The sequence below is a fragment of the Squalius cephalus genome (assembly GCF_949319135.1).
Source record: "Squalius cephalus genome assembly, chromosome: 2".
In the NCBI taxonomy this organism is placed as follows: domain Eukaryota; kingdom Metazoa; phylum Chordata; class Actinopteri; order Cypriniformes; family Leuciscidae; genus Squalius; species Squalius cephalus.
The window spans coordinates 18649718-18674479 of record NC_137123.1 but is presented as its reverse complement, the minus strand read 5'-3'; the positions used below and the strand labels follow the sequence as shown (position 1 = coordinate 18674479).

The 24762-nt window shown below is 37.3% G+C and overlaps 3 protein-coding genes across 3 annotated transcripts; all 3 read right to left on the bottom strand.

Annotated features, from left to right (window-relative positions):
* Positions 1-18: 18 nt before the first annotated feature.
* Positions 19-4393, bottom strand: LOC307174205 (tetraspanin-1-like). The gene is made up of 8 exons (XM_079897927.1): positions 4302-4393; positions 2836-2907; positions 2489-2698; positions 2305-2379; positions 1388-1495; positions 1190-1318; positions 1025-1108; positions 19-733 (listed from the first exon to the last, which is right to left on the bottom strand). Exons 2-8 carry the CDS (start codon positions 2887-2889, stop codon positions 665-667), a joined length of 729 nt encoding a protein of 242 aa, XP_079754053.1. The 5' UTR covers positions 2890-2907; positions 4302-4393; the 3' UTR covers positions 19-664.
* A 3832-nt stretch (positions 4394-8225) lies between these two features.
* rab3da (RAB3D, member RAS oncogene family, a) lies at positions 8226-20745 on the bottom strand. The gene is made up of 5 exons (XM_079853006.1): positions 20464-20745; positions 17847-18083; positions 12250-12368; positions 11823-11947; positions 8226-9607 (listed from the first exon to the last, which is right to left on the bottom strand). Exons 2-5 carry the CDS (start codon positions 18081-18083, stop codon positions 9420-9422), a joined length of 669 nt encoding a protein of 222 aa, XP_079709132.1. The 5' UTR covers positions 20464-20745; the 3' UTR covers positions 8226-9419.
* Positions 20746-21530: 785 nt separating this feature from the next.
* On the bottom strand, positions 21531-24454 carry pld6 (phospholipase D family, member 6). Its single transcript, XM_079863156.1, has 4 exons — positions 24381-24454; positions 23385-23572; positions 23079-23302; positions 21531-22138 (listed from the first exon to the last, which is right to left on the bottom strand). Exons 1-4 carry the CDS (start codon positions 24390-24392, stop codon positions 21876-21878), a joined length of 687 nt encoding a protein of 228 aa, XP_079719282.1. The 5' UTR covers positions 24393-24454; the 3' UTR covers positions 21531-21875.
* Positions 24455-24762: the final 308 nt, after the last annotated feature.

Below are 24762 nucleotides of genomic sequence, written 5' to 3'. Positions count from 1 at the left end.
TTTCTCACAACAGGGTTTTATGAGCTCATTATCAAGTTTATTAATCATTTTTATTAAAAGGAAAGTATTAACAGCTGTTCTTTGTAATAGCATAAGTTACAAACAATGAAGAAACAGTTAATTAAATGAAATAAGCATTTTTTAAGCAAAATAAGCAATGCACATTTTTATATATATATTTGTTAGACATTGTAAAACTGAAACTAATTTTCTAGATGATCGGGGATCATGTCTATGTTCCCACAGCCCTATGTTCCCACAGCCCTAACCATAAGCCTAACCTACCCCTCACAGGAGGGAGACTTGTCTGGGATGTAATTGGGCTATCCCTGTACCAGCACAAGCACTAAAACCTACCCTTCATAGGGGACATGGTTAAATGAGAGAACATAGGACTGTGGGAACATATGGTTGTGGGAACATAGGGCCTAATTTTCAAAATTTTCGGTAAAAAATTCTTAGAAATGTGGGAGCATGGGGCCGTGGGAACATAGGGCTGACCCCAATGAGGGTCCGTAATATTTTTAAGAAAAACAAATTATTTATTTTCACACATCACCTTACATAACAAAATGTCATTTTTGTCTGCAGGAACTGTAAATGCAATAATAAAACACAAAGAAGTTCCACACATTTATAAAAAGCAGTTTATCACAGATTATCTTCAAACAGGGAAGTTAGGTACGTGTCCCAAGCATTGGTAGACTTTCAGGGAAACTATCAGGGCAACAATCTGGAAAACAGGGTTGAAGTTGAATATAAATATCATTTATGATCAATAACTGATTGCTGTTTTGAGTACAGTGCTCATCCCTGCTGATAGATACTATATACTAATATAGGCCTACAAGATGCCTGGTTAAAAACTTTTCTCAGAAAACAAACTAAAAATACAATCGCAGTTTCAATCTTTGAATCGAATCATGCAAGTCAGTTATAAACTAATCCAAAAATTCTGCAGTGGACCATTTCCCACTTTCTAACTGTTCAAAGTTTGGGAAGGTCAAGGGTCACATATTATTACCTCTATAATGCCGATCAAAAAGGACAAAGCTCCGGAAATGGGTACATTTTCATCCAACAGCACATGAATGCAGCCCCTTACTTTCTAAAACAGGAATGAAGGGGTTTAGTGAAAATGATGTATTTGTAAACTTTTTGCTGTGTTATTGGTCATGATAGGCAGTACCTCGTTCAAAGCTTTATCTTTTCCACATGGTGAATCTTGACCACAGCATTGTGCGGGATATAATGACTGCTTCATTACAAAGGTTGAATTTGTGAAGTCATCATAGCCTTTGTATCCACAGCATTTCAGCTAAAATTTGTAAAAATGAACATTGTAATATTAGACGGAACACACAGCTGACATGCGTGACTGTCTTACCTTGGTCATCGTTTCATCCCATATGCTAGTGATCGAAGTGTCTTGATTATAGTTCTTCTGAAGGCTTGTAACGAGTTTGCCCTCTAAGCTGCTCAAAGATTTTTCTTTCTGTTAAAGAGAAAATCAAGCATTTAAATAGAGACGTTCCTTTATGGGAACATTATGCATAAGACAGGTTGCCCAGCCATTTTTGGTTCCCAGAACGTTCTTTTTTTAAGGTTTGGTTTTCGTTAGGCCAGGAAAGTTTTCTTAGCGGAAATAGAACATTCGTTTTTGGTTTGTAGAACCCCTGACGGCAACATAGTGTTTATTGTTTAATTAATCAAAATAAAGCAATACTGAAGATTAAATAATATTAAATTCCTCCATTAAATAGGCTAAGATTTAGAGGGTCCCCCGATTTTAAGTTTCTTTAGCACCAAATAACACATTCTATGATTTTTAAAATATGAAATTTATTTACAGACAATTATTTGACTTATCAGTAAGTAGGATATCAGTAGCCTAAATTTTTACCTGAATTGTCCTTCTTTTGGTCTGTAACAAACACTTCTTGATTAACATCATGTTCTCTTTAATAAGGGTGTTAAATATATCTGAAATCATATTTACTCTCAAGTTATGTTAGCTATTTAAAAATAACCACCCTGAAACATTCTGGGGACGTTATGTTGGTTGCAAAAAATAAAACTTAAAAAGGACGTTCCTTGAACGTAATAAACAGAAAAATAACCAAACGGGAACCGAATAGTGTGTTTTCTGTGTTTGCTGGGTGGTTGGCACAGGGTTCATTTCTACTTCAAATCTGAATTTGTTTTTTAAAGAAAGTGAAATGTGTTTGTCTTCTTGATTCACAGTCACAATGAATAACGTTTTGCCAGCCTTCACTGGAAATTGTGTCTCGTATTTGCTCTCACCACATTATTGGGGAGGAGGATCAACACTGCCATGGTGACCTGGAGGATGAAGATGATGAGCACAATGACGAAAAACTGAAAAAGAACAGACAAATTACATGTCAAGAAATTGAATCTCTACAATACCTTTTGTTTTCTGAAAATTGTCAGTCAGAAAAATGGCTTGACACTTTAAAACACTCACCACCAAGAGCATCCATCTTTTTTTCTTCAAAGTGCCCAAACAACCAACAACACCCATCAGAGCGAGGACGCATCCCAGAGCGATCAGCATCGGGCCGCCCATCGACGTGATCGTGGTAAGAGTAGCAACATCAACCGTATTAAACAAGTCAGTCTTGCTCTTCTTCATTTGTGACCATATACCGAGTCCTGTAGTCGCGCCTCCACTCAACTACAGTGTGCGAAAGAGAAAGAAATAGTTTATTCGGAAGTGCTCATTCAATCTCCACCTGTGGATTAAAAATATAAAGTATGTCCCCAACTATGGTCCCTCCAGTGAATCGACCATTAAATATCCACCGTACTTACAGTGAGGAACCCGTAGAAGGTGGAAGCCAGCTTTAAACATCCTGTCACCTTCATGATTTTGGTTTTGTTGGTCTGTGGTACAAAAAGAAGTGTCAGTTAAAACTAGACAAACTTTGCATGTTGTTTTAAAGTTTAGAAACCTTTGAAGCTTGACAGATAGAACGATAGATCGATTATAGAATGATATTACGACAGATTTATCCGAATCCTTTGCATTTTAGATACATTTTGTATTGCTATCACACCTCACATGGTATTGCCTCCTTAAGATGACATTTACTTGCAGTGGAGAAGCTGGCACAGCAGCAGCAGAATACGGCTGTCAGTCCTGTATTCGAATACGGTTACGTTCACACACAGTTCGGCTATTTACGGGAGTGACAACCGCATTCTATAACAAACTCACACCAGTTTTCATTCCTTTTGGGCGGGTTTGAGTCGGCGTTGGGCTGGACATTTTTCTGGTACCTGGCAACCCTGGGCGGTTGGGCAAAATCTGGGCTGTTTTGGGGTCATTTTGGCGGTTTTCTAACAAATAAATGTTATAGTCTAATTGGTTAATAAACAAAACTCAAGTGTGCATTTACTCCATTAAATCAGTCATCATGACTTTACTAAACACAGGCCCACCGCAGAGTCGGCTGGCGTTGGTGTGGACGTTGTGCGCCACATGCCCTTTGACTAACTAACCCATTGTCTTCCTGTTGACATTTCAGTCTGTGATTATGTTTTACAAGAGTTCTTACTCCTCCTTGGCACCTTCAGCCATCTTTTAAGGTTTGATAGTTGAATAAGAAATCTCAGTTCCCCTCCATTAATCAGAAACTAATTTACAAGAACATCTTATGTTAGTTTAGTTTAGTAGCTACATTCAATTTGTTAATTTTTACCAAAAATATGCCATATTCAGTTCAGCTCAGCTTTACTCAAGTCAGAACTATCTCTCATTTACAGATTTTAAGCTATTTCCCTGGTGTTCTTTGTATTTTCTTAGGTGGATTTCTGATCATCATTAATTGACATAAGTCAATCAGTTTCCTTAAGTGATTTTACACATCAGAAACTAATTCTAACACAATTAAAACAAAAATGTCATCCATCCATCCTTTATGATTATAATACATGGAGGTGTTTATAGGCTCATATTAATTGAGACAACATGGACATTTTGTACTTCTAAAAAAACTCGTTTTTCACACTGCAGGAACAAGTAGCGAACTTCTATTTTTTTTCACCTTTTAGCAGTTCGCCTACATATTCCTGCTGTATATATATATATATATATATATATATATATATATATATACATTTATACATATCAAAATAATGTAAAATAAAATACAACAAAATAATGTTCACATATATGTCAAATCCAGGCAAAGAAATTTCTTTTCCGTCAAGGGAACTCTCATTTGAGGGACCTTATAGGATCCAAAATTTTTATACAGGCAGAAAGACATACTCACATCAATGGGATGCGGCTCGACGGATCTTCAGCAGTATCGAACAGTTCCAGATGATACTAGGATAGATGTGTTTGTTCTAGCGGCTCTTAAACATTCTCACCACATCCACCCTCATAGAGTTTTTATACTCATGCAACACTCACGCAAACACACATTTCTCCTAGAGGTGTTAAGTGCTCACCACCACCAATGAACAAGGTTCATGCAAAGGAAATTCTGTTGCACTCAAAGTAACCACAAAGGTACAAAAGAAAGAGGAACAAAGACAAGACATCACCATTTTGATGTCCGCATCAAATTAAATTTACAAAAGTAATTTTATATAGCCTACATAAAAAACATGTTAAATGCAAGCGTCTACTTTAATATTTCATATAACTTTTGTGAACTTTTTAGTGTAATGGTCAAATTTTTTTTGTAATTTAGTGTAAAATCAAAATCCCAGAAAATTTGAATATTACATGAAATCACACAGTAATTACACAGTAATCCCATGGTCATTGAACCAGGTTTTGGTTCTTTTGGCAGTGTGGGCAGGTGCAAATCCTGCTGGAAAATGAAGTCAGCATCTCCATAAAGCTTGTCTGCTGAAGGAAGCATGAAGTGCTCTGAAAATGTCCTGGTAGAGTGGACAGCACAGTGGACCAACACCAGCCGATGACATGGCTCCCCAAACCAACGCAGACTGTGGAAACACACACTGGATTGTGTGCCTCTCCATTCTTCCTCCAGACTCTGGGACCTTGGTTTCCAAATGAGAAAAGAGGACTTTGGTCCACTGTGCTTTATTAAATCCAGAGTCAACGCAGCCGTCTACCAGGACATTTTCAGAGCACTTCATGCTTCCTTCATTTTCCAGCAGGATTTGCACCGGCCCACACTGCCAAAATAACCAAAACCTGGTTCAATGACCATGGTATCACTGTGTAATTACTGTGTGATTTCATGTAATATTCAAATTTTCTGAGATTTTGATTTTGTGGTTTTCATAAGCTGTAAACCATAATCATCAAAATTATAACAAATAAAGGCTTGAGATATCTCACTTTGCATGTAATGAGTCTATACAAGTTTCACTTTTTTAATGGAATTACTGAAATAAATCAACTTTTTGATGATATTTTATGACCAGCACCTGTATATATACATCAGAGGTGTCAAGTAACAAAGTACAAATACTTCGTTACCTTACTAGTACTACACCCACAAAGTTGGTTTTATATATTTTAAATATTTGTAATCTAGTTTATTTTATTGGTTTTATACAAAAAGTATCAAAATACTTCATCTTTACTTAAAATATATCAGTTTTTATATAACAATATATTTTAAATAAAACCCATGCAATTTATTTGGGTAGTTATTTGTATGTGGTCGTTGTGTACAACAAATGCTATAAAAGTGAGTTGACAATGCACAATTTTTTTGAGCAGCTGTCGATGTGGCAGGTGTGTTCATCAAACGTAAATATTTTAAATTTTATTAGTTGGCATTATCACTTTTTCACTGGCGGGGACCTTCCAGGCAGATGTGTGACAAAAGACTTTGTGACAAAGACGTTGAAATTACGTCTTTTGGACATAATTTTGCTTAGTGGGTGTATTAATATTGTGATGATATGGGGTGATTCATTGTGTTTGCTCTTGAAAGATATTTAAACTGTAGCTTAATTAACAGTAATGTGATGACCAATCAGGTACAGGCAAGGACAATTGCATTTGTTTTATTGTAATGCATCCTTTGAACCAGAAAAAGACAACACTCATGCTAGAGTAGATCATGATAGTTTAGTACCCACACTCTATGGCATTGTCATGATAGACTTCACTCTGGTCACAGTACCCGTCTAGTATTCACCACCACCTTTAGCAACAAAAGTACAATTTTGACTTTGTGTGTTATGTTTTCTACCTGTCTGCTATATTCATCTCATTTCCTATTTGTCTGACCAAACTCTTGATTCTTTTTTGTCTCCACCAATAGAGTTGGGCTGAAACAGAGGTGCACGCTAAGCTTGGCAGTTGCCCACTGAAAATGTACCTGTGCCATCACCCCGACACGATTGGGATTATCATATAAGGACAGCCCGTGGTCAGAGGTGTGCCAAACCTGTCGAAAGCATGCTGCCTCCTGTTTGGACTCACCTATGCTCTCGACCGCAAGTACCCCTCAAAACTGGTGTATACTTGAGATATATCAGAGGCTTTTTGTGGGATTGGACCCTGTGCATCCTAAGCCATCATCATGTCATTTTTGACATTGCAGTTCCAGTGTGATACAATGTGATGTTATGACTCACATTTACCTTTATTCAAACATTGCAGATTGGGCAGTTTGGATATTTCAATGTACTGTTCAGAACAGGCTGAATATACACTTCTACAGTGTTTGTTTTATATTAGAGTGTACATGTGCGGGCACATTTATTTGCTGTTTTGGAGTCACTGTTAAAAGTGACACTGGGCGAAGTCCGAAGTAGTCGATTGTCGAGTTCACTCGCGTGATAACCTATGCGCGTGAACTCGACAATCGACTACTTCGGACTTCGCCCAAAAACAGGAAGAGAATACAGGTATTTGCGCTGGCTGAATTAACATCATTTTTATTAATATCTTTCACATCTACTGCAGTCAGATTCACCCGTGTTCACTCTGAAGAAATCACTCACATGGCTGTGCACTTGTAATGACACATCAAGGATGTTAAGAGGCTAAAAGCAGGTTTAAAACTTGCCCCATTGAAGTCAACAGGGTGCAAATTTAAAAAAGAGGATAACACGGTGTAGGCAACACCGATTTTTGTCGTTGTTCTCTGTACTGACAGCACTCCAAATTTAAAAAAAAATGAGCTCAATGTTAAAATTGACCGGAGTTCTCCTTTAACTCAACTCGATTTTGTTGCATTTGTATTAAGTAATGTTAAAGTGTTCAATATACTTAAAAAAGGCTCCAAGTTGAATCAACATAAAACATCCAATGCAGCCACTTGCCTCACTTTTTATAAGTTAGATCTAGGTATTACTTTTTACAGTGTATACTTTACTGGAGTAATTATTTTTCAGATGACTTTTTACTTCTACTCCTTACATTTTGACGCAATTATCTGAGAGAGAGAGAGAGAGAGAGAGAGAGAGAGAGAGAGAGAGAGAGAGAGAGATTTTTTTTCCTTACATTACTTTTACTTTTATACTTTATGTAGTTTTGAAACAAGTACTTTTATACTTTTACTTCAGTAAAAAGCTTGAGTTGATACTTCAACTTCTACAGAAGTCTTTTTAAATCCTAGTATCTATACTTCTACCTGAGTAATGAATGTGAATACTTTTGACACCTCTGATATACATATATATACACACACACACCCACATATATATACACACACACACACACACACACACACACACACACACACACACATATATATATATACACACACATATATATATACACAGACATATATATATATATATATATATATATACACACACACACATACATATGTGTGAGAGTGTGTATATGTGTGTATATATGTGCTTTAGTGTTATTAATCAATGTGTGTTCTTTGTTTGTGTGTGTGTATGTGTGTGTGTGTGTGTGTGTGTGTGTGTGTGTGTGTGTGTGTGTGTGTGTGTGTGTGTGTGTGTGTGTGTGTGTGTGTGTGTGTGTGTGTGTGTGTGTGTGTGTGTGCAAAGAAAAAAGGGCCAAGCCAAACAAGACAAAATATTTAGTGGTCTTTTAATGGTCTTAATCTTTTTAATCACAAATCGCTGGTCAGGAAATTAGCAAAAATTGCACAAATACTGTAGATAAGGTAACTTGCCACAGAATAGCTTTCTTCAACTTGCAGACAGCGTTTTACAGGAAGAAGAGTCAGTGGTAATGGATTAAAAAGTTCACGAGTAGTTGTAAAATGTCTCCCAGTTCGTATGAGTTTAATTTGAGACCAAATATTCACTATAGGGTTCAAATCTAGACAAAACATGAGCCAGATGGACTCGTTCTCAAGCCACTTCCTGGTTGTCTTTGCAGTTTGGGCAAGAGCATTGACTTATTGAAAAATGACACAATGACATCTTCCTCCATGCTTCACTGTGCAGTAGAGATACAGTTATTATTATATTTCTCAGCAGATTTACGAAGACACCGCTCTTGAGCATCACCATGCAACTCTTGTTTTATTGTGATTCATTGCTCCACACACAACTTCCCATATTCTCCCAAAAACTTTATTTAGTCTCTGGTGTTTTTCTGAGACAGCAATGGCTTTTTAAACACTACATTTGCTTAAATTTTGCTAATTTTTTGTCCCAGGAGTGTGTGTGTGTGTCTATATATAGACACACACACAATTATTAACTTTTCGTAACCTATTTTAAACAACTTGCGTGACTTAGTTAACTTTCCTGACCTAAGCATGACCCTTTACTGACTAGAATCCAGGTTTAATCAGAGGATCAAGTGATTAGTAATTTCAGGGTCTCTTTTAGTGTCCACAGCGAAGCAAATTTATTGCATTCAAAGCAAATGCCAAAGACAAATATAATCTGAGTTGAGGACATTCTTTGAAACAAGTAACAAAAACTATGAAGTTTGAATATCATATTGACTGGATATTTCCAGAGCAGTCCTAAAATGTTTTATCACCTATATTAAAGTAAAACATAACCTTGCTTCCATTAAAATAATCCATATACGTTTCAAAGCTACTTCACACTGACGACCAAATGCTTTTTATCTGAGCATGATGTAAACAGACACTGGTGTAGTTTGAAACTTTGGCATGTGAATTTCTAAATCCTGTTCTGCAGTTTCATGCAGTATTTTCCCAGCTTTTCTCATCACAGTTCAATGTATTAGCAGCCACACATCACGCAAAGGGAAACCCGTCCCATTTCATTCAATCCCTGAGGGGCCTGTTCATGTAACTGAAATGTTGATTATTCATTTTAAAGGGCTTATGCTGGATTCTTACTGCTTGGTTGGCATTTCATACTATATTCTGGCTTAAAATAGTTTTTCTTCCGGTGTACGTGTGAGTAAGAGAGAGACAGAGAGAGGGAGTGTGTGCATGTGTGTGAATGTTTGCCTTCAAGTATGAGTGTTTGTCGAGAGAGGATCATTAACATCCACAGCCGCTCTGTCCATCAGGGGGCGTGTCTTGCAGAATTGGGCCTTTGTGATTGGTTAATATGCTGGGGTCTCCGTCCAAGCTCTCGTTCATTTTGTCGCAGATGATGTCGACCAGCCGCTCAAACACCTGCTTGACGTTAATGTTATCCTTTGCACTTGCCTCGAAAAACTGGAAGCCTGCAAACAGACGGCAGAGAAAGAGAGAAACAGAAGTGGAGATATCTCGAGTTATACACAAAATATGAAATGTGAAATAAAATCAGATTCGAATAAAATTGTATGGTTTATTAACCTAAGAATATAATTTTTACAAGCAGAAAAAAACATTCTACACATAGTGGCCAGCTGATATTTGGCATTAAGTTTTCTGTTTGGCCTTTTAAGAAACTAAAGTGGGACTTTTATTTTGACAGACGCACAGGAGCTTCCCATTCTCCATCTTCATTGTTTAAAGTCACCATGAAATAAAAATAAACTATTCTTATTTTTTGACGAAATACTGTAGAAAAATTCAGTTTCCTACCGACTTCAACAGTTCTAATAAACGAAACGCAAATTCTATAATACTTTTTTTCCCATATACTGTCAGATATAAGCTTTTATATAATTTTTTTTTTTTTTACATATTTAAAACATTAAATGCCAACAAACCTCACAAACATCTGCAAATCCAGCTGTTAGATCTTCTAGTGTTACAAAATCAATGTTTCTATATAAAGTATAATGTGTTTATTTTATGTATATATATACACACACACTGGCCTTCGCTGTTTGGATTTAAATGCAAATGCTTAAGCGTCAATGATTGGATCATTTATTGCAGTGATTATTATTTCTAGCCTGTTATATGTTTGGCAACAGTTCTTCCAACTCTAATTGATGGAGTGTGTACCAAAAATTGATGTACCTCAACATCACAACATTTATTTCCATCAAGAGGAGCATCAGTTTTTGGTCAAGGTCTTGTATTGACAATGCAAGAGTCCAGCACTCTGTAAAGTCTCCTCCAGCACATCCCAAAGACTTCCAATGAATTTAAGATCTGGACTCAGAGGAGTCGATTTGATCTGAGCCTGATGAATCTTGACATTGTCATCCTGGAATATGGCCATGATGGGTCTTCCTTCACGTTTGTTTAAGAAATGAAAAGCTTCACAATCCATCAAGCAGGGTTAGAAGAACTGTTGCTACACATATAACATGCTAGTAAACATAAAAATTACTGCAGTTATGATCCAATCGTGCATGTGTGTGTGTTTTATATCCGCCATCAAATCTAGAATAGTCATTCACTACAACTCATTATATCTAACATCTATTGAGCAATAAAGGTCAGTGTACACCCTCTGAGCAACACATTTGCTTTCTGTACTTTGAAAGGCCTGCATCATTCATAGCATTTCTTCCTGTCTTTTCTTCTGTCCAAATAAGGCTGTGCAGCACAGAGGAAATTCAGAGGGTGACGAGCCATGCACAGGGTCCAAAATTAACACTCGTCAAGCGCCGAAGGAGAGTAGAACTTGGCTTTAAAATGGTTCGCCTCCAAAACTTACAATTCTGTCATTATTCAAGTGAACTTGTCATTCCAAACCTGTATGATTTTTATTTTTTTATGTGAAAAAAGAAAATTGTATTTGTAAATGTAAATGTAAATGTATTTGCAACAAAATGTCATATATTGGAAGTGCATGGGGACTGGGGCAGCAAAACTACAAATTGGACAAGAAAGGTAGAAGTATTATAAAAGCAGCATTTACAACTATAAAAAAATAATGCATAATGGCACAGCAAGTTAGAAATATTTGTTTAGCCAGTAAAATTTACCCACCATTGGGAGGGATTGCAAACAAAACATAATTGACCTATCGGTAAGCCCCGCCCCCCTTAGTTACTGTTGCTATCTCGGACAAACAAACAGAGTTGCTAACTTTCTTACAATGACAGCTGTCAGTGTGAAAACCTTGTCCCAAGATGTTTTTGATTGATTTTGGACACAAAAGGACCACCTCTTGTGAGGAGCATTCATTCATGCCATGGAGGGATATATCAAATATTTTTAAATAAATATGGTGGTACGTAACATGAATACCCATGCCCATCCTCTCAGGATACCTGGAATCAGTGTCACAAGTAGCCCAGGCACATCGTTTTACCATTTTCGTAGCATAAACACCATAAAACCGATGAGAGCTTCGGATCTTCCAATGTTTTTCTATAGTGCTGAAACCTAAAGATGTCCGAGTTCTGCCCCCTTGCAACTTGTACTCAACTGCCATTGGCTCATCTCATCAATTCTGGACCCTTGCATGCTCAAGTCTTTATTTATAGGCTCATGTGTGTATGTGTGTGTGTGTGTGTGTGTTCAATGCTTGTCTTTTGCCCTGTAACATGCCTAGCTCATTAGCCAGTCTTTGCCCGTCCTCTGTGGCCACTAGCCTGTCGTCCTCCAGATCACATTTGTTCCCCACCAGAATCACCTGAGCGTTGTCCCACGAGTATGTTTTGATTTGAGTTGCCCTGGAAAAAACACACACACACACACACACACACACACACACACACACACACACACACACACACACACACACACACACACACACACACACACACACACACACAATTTTGAACTGACATGCTCATGAGCGCCCTCTTTGTGGCGTTATAAAATGTGTGGCACTTCAACAAGAAACACACAACATTTTAATCACTCTCACTTTGAGTTACTACCTAGAGACATAGCAGATTGGTATTAATTAAAAGAATTATTATCACTCTGGGACCTTATCAGCCATGTAAGACTATAAATAAAGTAAACTCACCAGTCCTGCACGGCGTAGAAGGATTCTTGGTTAGTGATATCATACATTAGCAGAAAGCCCATGGCCCCTCTGTAATACGCTGTGGTTATGGTTCGGTACCTCTCCTGCCCTGCTGTGTCCTGAGAAACAACATACAAGCATCCTAAATATAGCCATTAAACACACATTTTATACATCTAAGCATTACTTCCTAAAACACTGTATAGCAGAAACCATATAGATTGCAGAAACCATCCATTGCTTTATATGCTTTGAGTCTGTCAACCTTACGAGTTATTTTTCTCTATGGTTGGTTGCTGTAATTTCTTGCTAGAAGAATGTAATATTTCAGCAGAGTGCTGAAAGACTTCAAATAAATAGGATATTTCGCCATTAATTATGTGCAACTAAATTTTTAAGGTGTAGCCTAAGTCATATAGAGACACACACACACAATATATATATATACACATATATATATACATACATATTTAATAAAACACTATTACATGTAAAATTATGTAAATAATTTTGAGTGATGAAGCAAATTATGTGTTTAATAATAGTTTTAATGCTCAATTACTCACACATCTACTCTAATTACACCTTTAGTAAACTTAATGGGCAAATAAAATTAAACATTAAAAATCACAGCGATATTGACAATGTTAGATAATTTTATATTGGCAGCAAAGCTTACTTTTATGATGAATGGATGTGCTTTTTGGGGCTTCAAAATCTCAGTTACTAATATTCACTCCCATTATAAAGCTCGGAAGGGGCTAAATATTTTTTTCATATAACTCTGATTGTGTTTGGCTGAAAGAAGAAAGTCATATACACCTACAATGGCTTGAGAGTGAGTAAATTATGGGATAATTTTCATTTTTGGGTGAACCAACCCATTAATGCAAACATATCTTAAATATTTGATCATTTCTGTTAATGCATGTCTAAGTGTAAGTAAAAAAAAAAAAAACTTAATTATTCAAGTAAATGCAATGCAAATGAAACAGATTCAGGGGGTTTAGGGGTCAACAGCCATGTTAATCTGGTAACTAGGCAACGTTTGATTAGTTTCCATGATACTGAAAAGCCTTGACTTGATTTAGAGTGCTGTGACCTCACCTATGTAGGTTCCCATGGCAACTCTTGGTTTGGGCAGCTGTTAGAGGGTTGTATATATGCATGTATTGTATTTAAGGGATGAACTGAATTCAAACTAATGGGAGCTTAACAAAAGCCTCAGCCCCTTCCTTCAACAGAGATAAGATATGCTAGCTGGAATACACACACACACACACACACACACACACACACACACACACACACACACACACACACACACACACACACACACACACACACACACACGACTAACTTTATAACAAAGACAACTGAACCATTTCTGCCTATGCAATCTTACACACTTCATTCTGATCCGAAAGCAACCTTTAAAGTCAGGAAATGATTCTTCAATGTCCATGACTGTGTCAATACATCAGTTAAATCTACAGAGCACTGTGATGACTAACCCAATGTAATGCGTAATATTTGCTCTTCCTTCATAGCGAAATGCCTCAAATTACATTCGCCCTTGCCTTTAAATGATGGACTCCTCCTTAAAGTAAACAAGAGAGAGAGAGTACATGCAAATGAGCACACGCACATACTGTATATGGTACTTTCAACAAATATATGGTATACTTTAGTGTCCCAAGAGTTTATAATAAAAAATAATCACTGAAGGCACAAATCCCCAAGTTTGTTGAAAGAATGAGATTATTTTCGCTGTTAAATTGATAATTTATTTCGGTAATCCACTTTAGACATTCTGCTAACTATAAGTAACTAGCTGTCATGTCAACTGCCAGTCATTCGAGTATTAGTAGACTGTCTGCTTGGTATCTGCTGACACTCTATTTTGATGCTCCCCAATAGACATTCTGCTGACTATAAGTAACTTTGCAAGTACTGGTCAACTTATACTAACCCTAACCCTAACCCTAACCTAACAGTCTCCAAATACTCTAATGAGAGTTAGTTGACATGAAGTTGTAAAGTTAACTTACTTATAGTTAGTAGAATGTCTAAATTGTAACTGAAAGTCGAATAAACGTGTATGGAGATACAACAACACAAACACCATTTGATTATTTTACTTCTTACTCACTGCTATAGAAATATAGTCAATAAAACATGACTGATTATTAAATAAACATTTCCAAACACTTAGTAAAGAGCAATGTGGCTCCTCCGCACCCACTAAATACACCACACACACATGTACACATCACAAGGCTTGGACTACGCTCTGGGATCTTGACGACAGAAGATGGCCTTTACTGAAACCAGTAAAGAGGATTTAAGGCAGTGGTTCTCTACAGGTACAGCTGGGAAAAAGTGCAATGCTAAATGCAAATAATAAAATGCAACTAACCATATAATCAATATAGTTAATTATTAAGATAGAAAAATAAATGGGCGCATACATTTTTAAAAGGGAGGAGAAAACTACATTCCAGTCCTGATAACCATCAGAGTAGTTTGTTACACTCATTGTATGAATGAGAAATGAAAATAGGTTTGGTTTTGGCTAGATCTGCTCCCAAAAGAAATACAGAGAAGAAAACATGTTGATGCTGCTACTGCTTAAACCTTAAGGTTATATGATAGTAAAACGTGCTGCTGCAAGACAAAAGAGACCCTGTGGCAGATCTAGACAGGTGGTGCTGGGGAGGAGGAGGGCCCAATAAATGCGAGAGTAGATCGTAAGAAGCGACTGATTGGCTGCTGAACCGGCGACGAGACAGTATGAATTCTCAGTTAATCACATTTTCATGTAATGCAATGCAAATGCATTTCAATTTTTGTTCAATAAACTTTTGTACGGTAAATACTTTTGGTAGGACATTGGGTCGCCACTTGATATCCAATGTAAAATATGCGTCCTGAAGAAAAACCAGTTGAGAACCTCTGGTCTAATGCATGATAAAAGCATCAGCGCAATCTGATTCAACAATTGGGACTGTGCCATCAGCCTTGACATGACATTGGCTTTTCTAATCAATCATACTTACAATTTTCACTTGCCATATTAGAAAACATTTTAATTATTACCTGGGAAGGCAGAATATCATCTGACTTGATGGTGGACTCTAACTTGGGCTAGCAAGCAACCACCTAGAAAACCCTAGCAACCACATAGTAACGTCCTGGCAACTTACCCACAATCCTAGCATTGTGTCCACAAGTTTTTGCGCATGTAATGTAAAAAAATCTATATCCAGATTACAGTCTATTCTAGTTCTATTCTTGTCAATTTCAGATTACTGGAGGCAGAGCTGAGTTGTTCTATGGTGGGTTATCAGCACACAAGTGCATTCTGGGAAAATGCTACTCAACACCTCTTGAGACGTTCTCACCCACTTCCTTTCATCAACAGAAAGTACTGTCGCTTCCTCTGTCGAGGAAGTCTGCGGCTGTAAACTGCCGAACAACAACAATAACTACTAAACTTACTGTTTCAAAACATCGGAATTTACAGAATTTAACAAACAGACCTAAAACACTTATGCAGCCACAAAAACACACACCAGATCATAATTGTTTGGCAGCACTGGGTCTCAGTATTGATTTAATTAGTGATTCAGTGCAGAAGGCAGATGGATGCTGGTCTGGACCGTCAAAAAGCACAACCAATTTGATTTTATGGCTTTTATTTTCTAAAGGTTCCCTCAAAATGGATTTAGCCCTGTGTGTGTGAGTGTGTGTGTGTGTGTGTGTGTCCGTCCCACAAATAAAGCATCAAATGATGGGGCCATCTGGTTTGGGTTGGTCTGGATGTTTTGTAACATTAACCATCATTGCTCTCCCTCTCTCTCACTCACACACACACACACACACACACACACACACACACACACACACACACACACACACACACACACACACACACACACACACACACACACACACACACACACACACACACACACCACATATATTATCTTGATCAAAGTATTACTAAGTCATACTGACACATGGTTAGTGGATCCTCTTTTCACAACATTCGACTTTGGCAGTAACAAGTCTTTCTTTTCTGGCTCAAACTGTAAATATGAATAGTAACAGATTTTAAAGCACTGACATTATTCTTCCAATATACCTGCAATGAAACTGCATGCATTTAAACTCTGGCAACTAAAAGCATTGCACCAAAGACTCACATAGCCAGACTAAAGCGCAACAGTCGGGTTTCGGAAGAAAAAAAATCCCATTAATTTTCTCCATAGGGGAATTTTGTTTTAACGATAACTTAAAAACCTTTAAAGACAGCCCTACTGTGAGCTATATGAGGTAGTCAATTGATGGTATACAATTTGAAGTCGTCAGTCCACATTATTTCAACTTATTGTTAAAATAATCATGTATAATGGTGGGATTTGCTGGTGAAAAACTACAATACCCATAATTCTGCAGAGAGATCTCCACCAGTCAGAAAATTTTAATTAGTAAATCATGGCGAAAAAAACTCTTTAGTGCTCGCTCACTCGCACGAATCACTGTGAATGACGTATGCATATTTGGAAATAAACATAAAATTCCTTGATTCAACATCTTTAAATTAATAGTTTTTTATATTTATCTGTCGTTTCAATTCAATTATGTCATTTGCAATGTTTCATGGGATTGTGCCCTCACTAAAGCCTTTAAGGCCCGTTCACACCAAAGATAACTATATTAGCGTCCACACCAGCAGACGATATTGTTCTGTTTATTCAATGTGTTTATTCTGCCACTTTAAATGCTTGAGCTCGTTACAGCAGGATGGGTTCTGAATGGCTGTCTATGTTTTTATCGTTCATCAGCTGGATAAAATCGTTCTGAAAGTGATTCCAACAATATCGTTTCTCTGTGCCGTTATCGTTATAGCTGTGTTGTGAACTCTGCTATCGTTTAATATTGAGAATTTTTTTTAGAACGATATCTTTATAGTTATCGTCTTTGTTGTGAACGGGCCTTTAGTTTCTTAGTTTTAAGGGGCCGTTTACATGATATCATTTTCAACTAAAAACGGAAAACTTTTTATGCGTTTTTGCCGTTCATTTCACAACAACGCCGTTTTGGGGGCCTGAAAATGCAAACTTTTGAAAACGGGATTCAAAGTGCAAGTTTTTGAAAACGATACCGTTATCGACTTTGTGTAAACTACCAAAAAAAAACGGTGACGCCATGTGCTTGCGTATTACTTGTTCAGTCTATAGTGACATCTCCATCTACTGGCCTTTTTAGGTAACCATAACTCCTACCAAAACCAATGCCACTAAAAAGTGGACGATACTAATGCACTTGAAGTCTGGTCTACTTTGAAACTTATTCTCACTTAGAGAGAGAGAAAAAAATATCAGATCAATGTTTGAAGCATCCAGCCACAATTTGTTTTGTTTTTATGTGCCATTTAAGGGGCAGGTAAATCTAAAATAGTTGATACCATTGAAGAAAAAACAAATTCAAAATATGGCACACCATTTTTTGTATAGACTTTAAATGAACAAATATATGTACTACCCACCATCCTCATGTAAGCTACATAATGTCTCATCTTCCACACTCACCCATATCTGCAGTTTGACTCGCTTCTCGTTGCGGTAAACCGTTTTGACTTTGAAGTCGATGCCGACCGTGCTGACGAACGCAGAGGTGAAGGAGTCGTCAGCGTAACGGAACAGAAAACTAGTTTTTCCAACACTGCTGTTGCCAATGATGAGGAGCTTGAACATGTAGTCAAAATTCTGATCGGCCACATCCTTCTGCACCTGCGTCTGATTACGGGTATCGTTGGCCGACGCCATCTAGAGGGGCGGAGGAAAAGTCAAAATGTAAGAGAGACAAGTTATGTCGTCACCAGTTTCAATGAAGGTTAATAATGACGGTTGTCTAATCCTCCAGCAAATCTAACCAGAAGAAAAACCACCTTCATTTATTGGGCCCTGAGAATGCTGTGACCCTTTTGCTCATTTATGCTGGCTGTCTGGTCTACAAACTCACAACCAAAGAAGTGAAGTGACACAGGAGTGGAGTTCTCGTGCGAGACTGGATTTATTCCTGTTAAAATCGGCATCCCACAAGAAGCTTGCAATCCAAGTTGTCTGTGCGCTGATTTGCAGTCAAAAAGAAAAAGGAGGAATATGAAGGAGAGGTTGGTTGCTTGCAGAAGTCATGTTTGCTGGTGCTTTGTTGCAGGTCTATGACTCCTCCCCCTGAAATTTCATTGGCTGTAATTCGTCGCTGATGTCGCCAATGGGAGTTTTGTGCAACAAACTTCCATATTCTGTAAAACAGGTTGCATCGCTTCCGGTTCAGGTCTTTTATATGTGCTTCGTTAAATATAGAGCCGTTTTACCTTCAAAGACGCGAGCGTAACTGATGTCATTAAATGAATTACATTTATAATTCATAATTAAATGCATAATTCCGATGTCTGAATTACATTAAAGATGATTAAGAAAGATTAAGATGATTATGGTAAGTGCAAATGTGTGTATAAACTAAGTTATCAGGCTAATCGCTTATCTGTATGCTATGCTAGTAAGCTAGCTAACTAATAGAGACATACTGTAAATGGCCGTTATAATGTAGGAATTGGAGGAATTGTAATCAGGCGCTAAAGAGAGTTTCTATTAAAAGCAATTTAAACCAATGGGGGACCCCAAGCCTCTGATTTTGGTCATTTGGTCACGATTTCCACAAAACTGTTGGCTAGCTCAAATCAGGGCTAAATCGTGTACCTGGCATTATCTAAAGCCCCGTTGATACTCTGTCATGTAGTTAAAGTATTCTTCTTGCACTGTCATCTATCTCTCTCTTTCTTTCTTTCTTTCTTTGCGCATCAGACATGCTGAGTGAGGATCTTTCCTTGATTCAGAGCCATTACAGAAGAGACCAGCTCAGCACAATTCATTCTGGACAGAAACCAGTGCTTAAAGTGGAAAGCGCATAATAAGAATAGGGGAAAGAGTTCACCCGAAAATACAGATTCTATCATTATTGTGTAGATATCCTGTGATACTGTATGATGCAGTTATTTGACTCAGGTGTTATTTTGCTCAGTAATTTTATGTGCTTTTTTTCATTTTTTATTAGCTTTTTGTCCTATTTAGCTTTAATTTAGATTTATATTGACATTTATAAATTCGATTTATTTCAGTTTTAGCAATTTTAGTACTTCAACATACTTATTTTCAGCTCAAATTTTTAAAGTTAATTTTAAGTTTTTTATATTATATAATTTTATTTTAGCTTCATTTCAATTAACAAACGATTTTCAATAGTTTTACTTAGTTAACAACAAACTGGTATGTATAACTGAAGATTTTCTGTGAATAACTACTTAAATTTCAGCCTCTTTGTCACAGAAAACTTTGTTGTATCAATTCAGAAGACTTGAAATACAAATGAATAAATCCTAAGGATTACTTTTATAGTATTTTATGGTCTTTTTATGGTCCCTTTTGAGCTTGACAGACATAAACTCTCCGAAAAGCCTTCAATTTTTGTTCCACAGACAAAAACAACACAACATGAGGATGAGTAAATAATGACATGAGGTGAATTCAGGGTGATTTGGACACTTTTTGCCATTGAGATGACTTGGGAAAAGTGTACCAATCTACCTGAATTCACCCTAAATTATTCCCATAAACACCCATTTCCTTATAAGAAAAACGACAGAGACCTTCCTGAACAAGTATTAACATCCTGCTCAAGCATATGAGAAAGAGCTGATCACATTAACACCTGTAAATTACCTGAAGAGGGAGTTACCAGGATATGACACACCTTACACACATGAATGAACACAATGCTGTTGTGCCACTGCAATTTGAAATAAAATTACATGAAAGCCCTTTTGCGCATGCAGGCTAAGATTAAGATTACGATCAAGTTAGATTTGATCTGATGCTGGTCGACACAAACCGCATCACACACCCTAAACTATGAAATCTACAGATCTGTGAAATACAACATCAGCTTACACACTCAGAAAATATGAATATGATCATGTCATCAATAACTAAATTCTGAGGTTGAAAGGGAATAAATAGAGATATTTGAAACGGTTCCAGTCATGCTCCCATATGGACATCTTCATATATCTCTCTACTACTGTAACGTTAAACGATTAATGAAAAATGCGTATCCTTCGGGCACAAACATAATATGGTGACTAACCTTATTTGTCTCTTCTTAGAGGTGTTTATTTTCTTTATAAAGTTGATGTTGCGCGTTTCCTCAGCTGGTTTCGCACATCCAGTCTTCGCAGATCCAGTTTCACTTTTCCAGCAAAACACACTGGAAATGGTCCACTCACTCACTCGCCGTATCGCTTTAAAAACCGAGTATTCCCTTCCCTTCAGAGGGGCGTTGCGAACCCAGAAGCTTGATGTCTGCAGAGACCTGGCTGTCGACCAGTTTTTATTTGTGCTGACGGCTTGTCGAAAGGGCGATGGCTGTTCCCAGATCAGCTAGTGGCCCTGGCGAGCGTCCACGAGCAGCCAATCAACAGGTCTCCAGTCAGTCAGACACACTCAGCATTATTATCTGCCACTCACATACGGGTCATTCTGTTAAACGGCTGCCCTTAGCAGTCTCAAAAAGTGGGGAAAAAAGTAACAGGATCGACAGTTGTAAGGTTTATTAACACAAGCTTTGTTATGAATCTACACGATGTCCATTTAAGAAAGAGAATTTAACGCTGATAGACTTACAAATTTACTTTAAATTTACACTTATTTACTAGGCTATACAAAATAACTGACAAACATAAATTTACAGGGGAAAAAAATTAACATGTTTTATTATATATATATATATATATATATATATATATATATATATATATATATAATAGTGGTGTTTTGAAATGAGGAGGCAACGTCCTCACAGATTTTTTTTTAATAAATCAAATGTAAATTCCTGTCCCAGTTACACTTAATGTTGTCACATTTTCCTGGTTAAAATTTACGTTAGGCTACATAAAATAAAACTACAATTCTGTTTTGAATTTTTACATTAACAATGTAATTAATGTTTTTTTTTATTAAAACCATATGATCATGTTAGTGATTTAAGCATTTCTATATATATATATATATATATATATATATATATATATACACATGTAAAAGTATCAACAATTTATGAGCTGCTTGAACTCAATTACAACACAAATAGCGTAAATTGTTATTTATTTAAATAAATCCTTCAGAACATTAAGTCTCTTTATATCTTTTTTATTTAAAGATATTTATTATTTTGTGTGATATTCATGTACATACAGTAGGTACAGAAACAAGCTTATCTAAAATCTCCTAGTCACAAAAGAGGAACACAAAGGCGAGCGCCATCTGGAATTGAGCAATCAAAAGCATGGCTATGAAACACACTCACAGGTTTCAGCTTGTTTTACACACTAGGTGTTTATAAGCAGAGCTATGGATTATTTGAGCAGGTTCTATTTTAACTAGTTTTTAATTAGGGCACATCTTTGAAAAATAAAATAAAAATCACACTGAACCAAATATGAAAATTGTTATTTAAAAACAAAAACAAAAAAACAATTTTTCATAAAACAAGTCAGTCAGTCAGTCAGAAATCACAAAACTAGGTTTCAACTTGGTTTGAGGTTTGTGATTGGTCGGATCATTGGCCTCCCACAGCCTCTGAAACTCCTGCTGATAGGGCTGGACGAGCGCCGGCTCCTCTGTAATCATGACGTTTTCTTTGTTGCTCTGGACTGCGGTTAGGGTCCAGTTGAGGGAGCCAGTGATCAATTTCTTGCCATCCACTAATGCAAACTTATGATGCATATGAACAGCTGCGCTCATCTCGTGCCTCACACAGATGCCTGTAACAGAGGTGAAAACAAACAGATGGGAAACTATCAATTAGCTCCAAATCCACTAGCAAATTAACAACAGATGTGATTTACAAACATCTGTCAAACCCGCCGTGTGTGTGAATCATCTAGAGCTCCTTTAATTCTGCTCTAATGCGTCAGGCCGTGAGTCTCACAGTCCGCAGTTGCCTGGGTGTGAGAGCTTGCAGAAGTTACAGCAGTGTGTGTACTGAAATAACAAAGGTTGAGCCAGACAGAACATGTGCAAGCTGTGCCGCTGTTGTAATCTAGGTATGAATGACAGTTTTACCACTTTGCAACAGTCGTACAAGTTCTGACTATAAATAATTTCATACTGCATACCACAGTTGTGAGGTCAGGCCCATGCTAAATAAAATAATGAGGTTCACTTAGTCATTAAAAACCTGGAAATATGAAGGAATTTGAACATTTCTGGTATTTTTTAGCCTGGGAGAGTAATGGAAATTAATAAACTCTTAAAAAGAGATACATTTCTGTGGTTGTTTACATTTTTTAGTAATGCTCAGGACTAAAATAACTATTTGGCTTGAAAATTATTTACACACAGACATATATACTGTATGCATACGTGTCTGTGTGTACATAAAAATGTCTGATAGGTCCTTTACATGCAATCAGCAGGCAATTACATAGTTAATACACGACACAAGCTGATTGGCCTCTGCGGATCCTGAAGCCAATGAGACTGCTTGCTCAACATTTAAATAGTCTGGTTCAGTGTTTGCGTCCAGCAGCGAGCCATCAGCGTTTCTCTAAACCCCTCTACCTCCCCAGCTCCACCTGCCATGAACTGCTACGGGATTTATGCATTTCTGTTTATGCAGCAGCATATCTTACATGCTCACGTCAGCATGTCTGTGTATCTATTAGTCCATACTTGCACTGCAGCAGCAATACACACACACACCTGCCTTACGGAGGGTGCCGATCTGAGATCCAGTGATGGTCATGTAGTCTCTGTCCGTAACGACTCGTACAATGACTCCCTGTTTGTGCAGGAGGAGAATCCCCCTACTCAGCTCCATGTGAGAGAAGGAGAACACACACAGGTCCAGTGACGTACGTGCGGACAGGAGATGCTCGAGGAGCCTGGAGAAGGACGTCTCAATGCCATGTGGGAGGGGACATGCACTGAGGGCCGAAAGAAGCAATAGAAATTAGTTGTTTTACACATTAGTATACATTTAGATTAGGAAAAAGTGGACCAAACTACCAGGGGAAGCGTCTATGGCGTGTGAACAGGTGCTCGACACAGACATGGGGTGAAGGAAAGAACAGAACTTCTTTCAGGGGCCCGCGAGAGACTCTCAGACGCCGCGTCAGCCAGTCTAACCACTCCACACCCAGAACGAAAGCTACGGCTCCCAGGCCTAACACTTTCACCAGCTCTTTAAATGACATCTGAGAATACACACAGAGTAAGAACGGATTAGAAAAGTAAAGCAGCATCGTATTACACTTTAGGAACAAAATAAATAATAAAGACTGTACATTCCTGAACTTTTTGTTCTACAATTCATTAGCCACAGACAGTTGGGATCATAAACAACCAGCCAGTCATTGTTGCAAATCGGGTGGGACAGACCCTTCATGGACGGTGCCCACCCACACAAATTTTGACCCATGAATAATGAATTATTACACTGGAATAATTGTTTGTAATTGGTCAATGGCAACATTCTGTCTAATTAAATAATTCAACTCAAAACAATATTTTGTCATGTCAATTTATGTATTTTAATAGATGGACAGTTTTAAGAGAAATCGGTTGCCAATGACAATAATAGTTCATACAACAAAAATATTAGACCACAGATTGACGTGAGTGACCAATGAGAAGCAAGTATTCCACAGGGTTGTGTAATAATTTGAAGCGTTAGGCTAATTATGATCATTCTTGCAGGTTTCTGCTAATCTCCAAAATGTAACAATTAAATCTTAAATTGTGGCTTTCATGTAATTCCCATAAATGTCCAAGGAATGTACAATAACGCGTTTCAGTGTTGTTTAATGTTTAACGTAACGTTAAATGTCGGAAGCTAACTGCAAACACGGATTCTCTTACACTCTGACGCTCGTGGAAAAACGAAAAATTCAGAAAAACGACTAATATGATCAATTAAACTTGTACTTGTTAGCATATTTGTCATTTATCCAGGAACGAAAAGACATTTATAGCACAAAATGTGTGAATGTTTTGATATAATACCTGTTGGTACATGTCTGCCGAGCTCAAGTGACACTGAGTCCTAAAGCAAATCACATGCAAGTTCGGTTCTTGTGAGTTGGATCTTTTCAATGAATCGGTTGAACACGTTCAAAAAACGGGACTAATCGCCTCGAATCGGCTCGCGAGGTTCTCGAATAAAACAACTTACAGACACTTCTTTCCAACATGTTTTCAAATTGCGAAAAGGTACGACTAGTACTGCATATTGGATTGAATTTATGATTTAACCGGCGTTTTATTAGGCTACTTTAATGAATCTTTTTTTTTTTTTTCTCTCAACGCGTTGGTTTTAATAAGTAGATTTTTTTATTGCAACGAGCAAGACCTTTTTCACCCAAAAATGTAAATACATTTTAGTAGG

Coding starts and splice junctions, on each gene's coding strand:
- LOC307174205 (XM_079897927.1), bottom strand. CDS start 2,889: ATGAAGGTGACAGGATGTTTAAAGCTGGCTTCCACCTTCTACGGGTTC. Junction 1,319..1,387: donor GGGATGAAACGATGACCAAG/GTAAGACAGTCA, acceptor TACAAATTTTAG/CTGAAATGCTGTGGATACAA. Junction 1,109..1,189: donor AAGATAAAGCTTTGAACGAG/GTACTGCCTATC, acceptor TTCCTGTTTTAG/AAAGTAAGGGGCTGCATTCA.
- rab3da (XM_079853006.1), bottom strand. CDS start 18,083: ATGGCGTCGGCCAACGATACCCGTAATCAGACGCAGGTGCAGAAGGAT. Junction 12,369..17,846: donor GAGTCAAACTGCAGATATGG/GTGAGTGTGGAA, acceptor GTTGTTTCTCAG/GACACAGCAGGGCAGGAGAG. Junction 11,948..12,249: donor TTCTACGCCGTGCAGGACTG/GTGAGTTTACTT, acceptor TGTTTTTTCCAG/GGCAACTCAAATCAAAACAT.
- pld6 (XM_079863156.1), bottom strand. Junction 23,303..23,384: donor CGCCATAGACGCTTCCCCTG/GTAGTTTGGTCC, acceptor TTCGGCCCTCAG/TGCATGTCCCCTCCCACATG. Junction 22,139..23,078: donor CGGCACCCTCCGTAAGGCAG/GTGTGTGTGTGT, acceptor CCTCTGTTACAG/GCATCTGTGTGAGGCACGAG.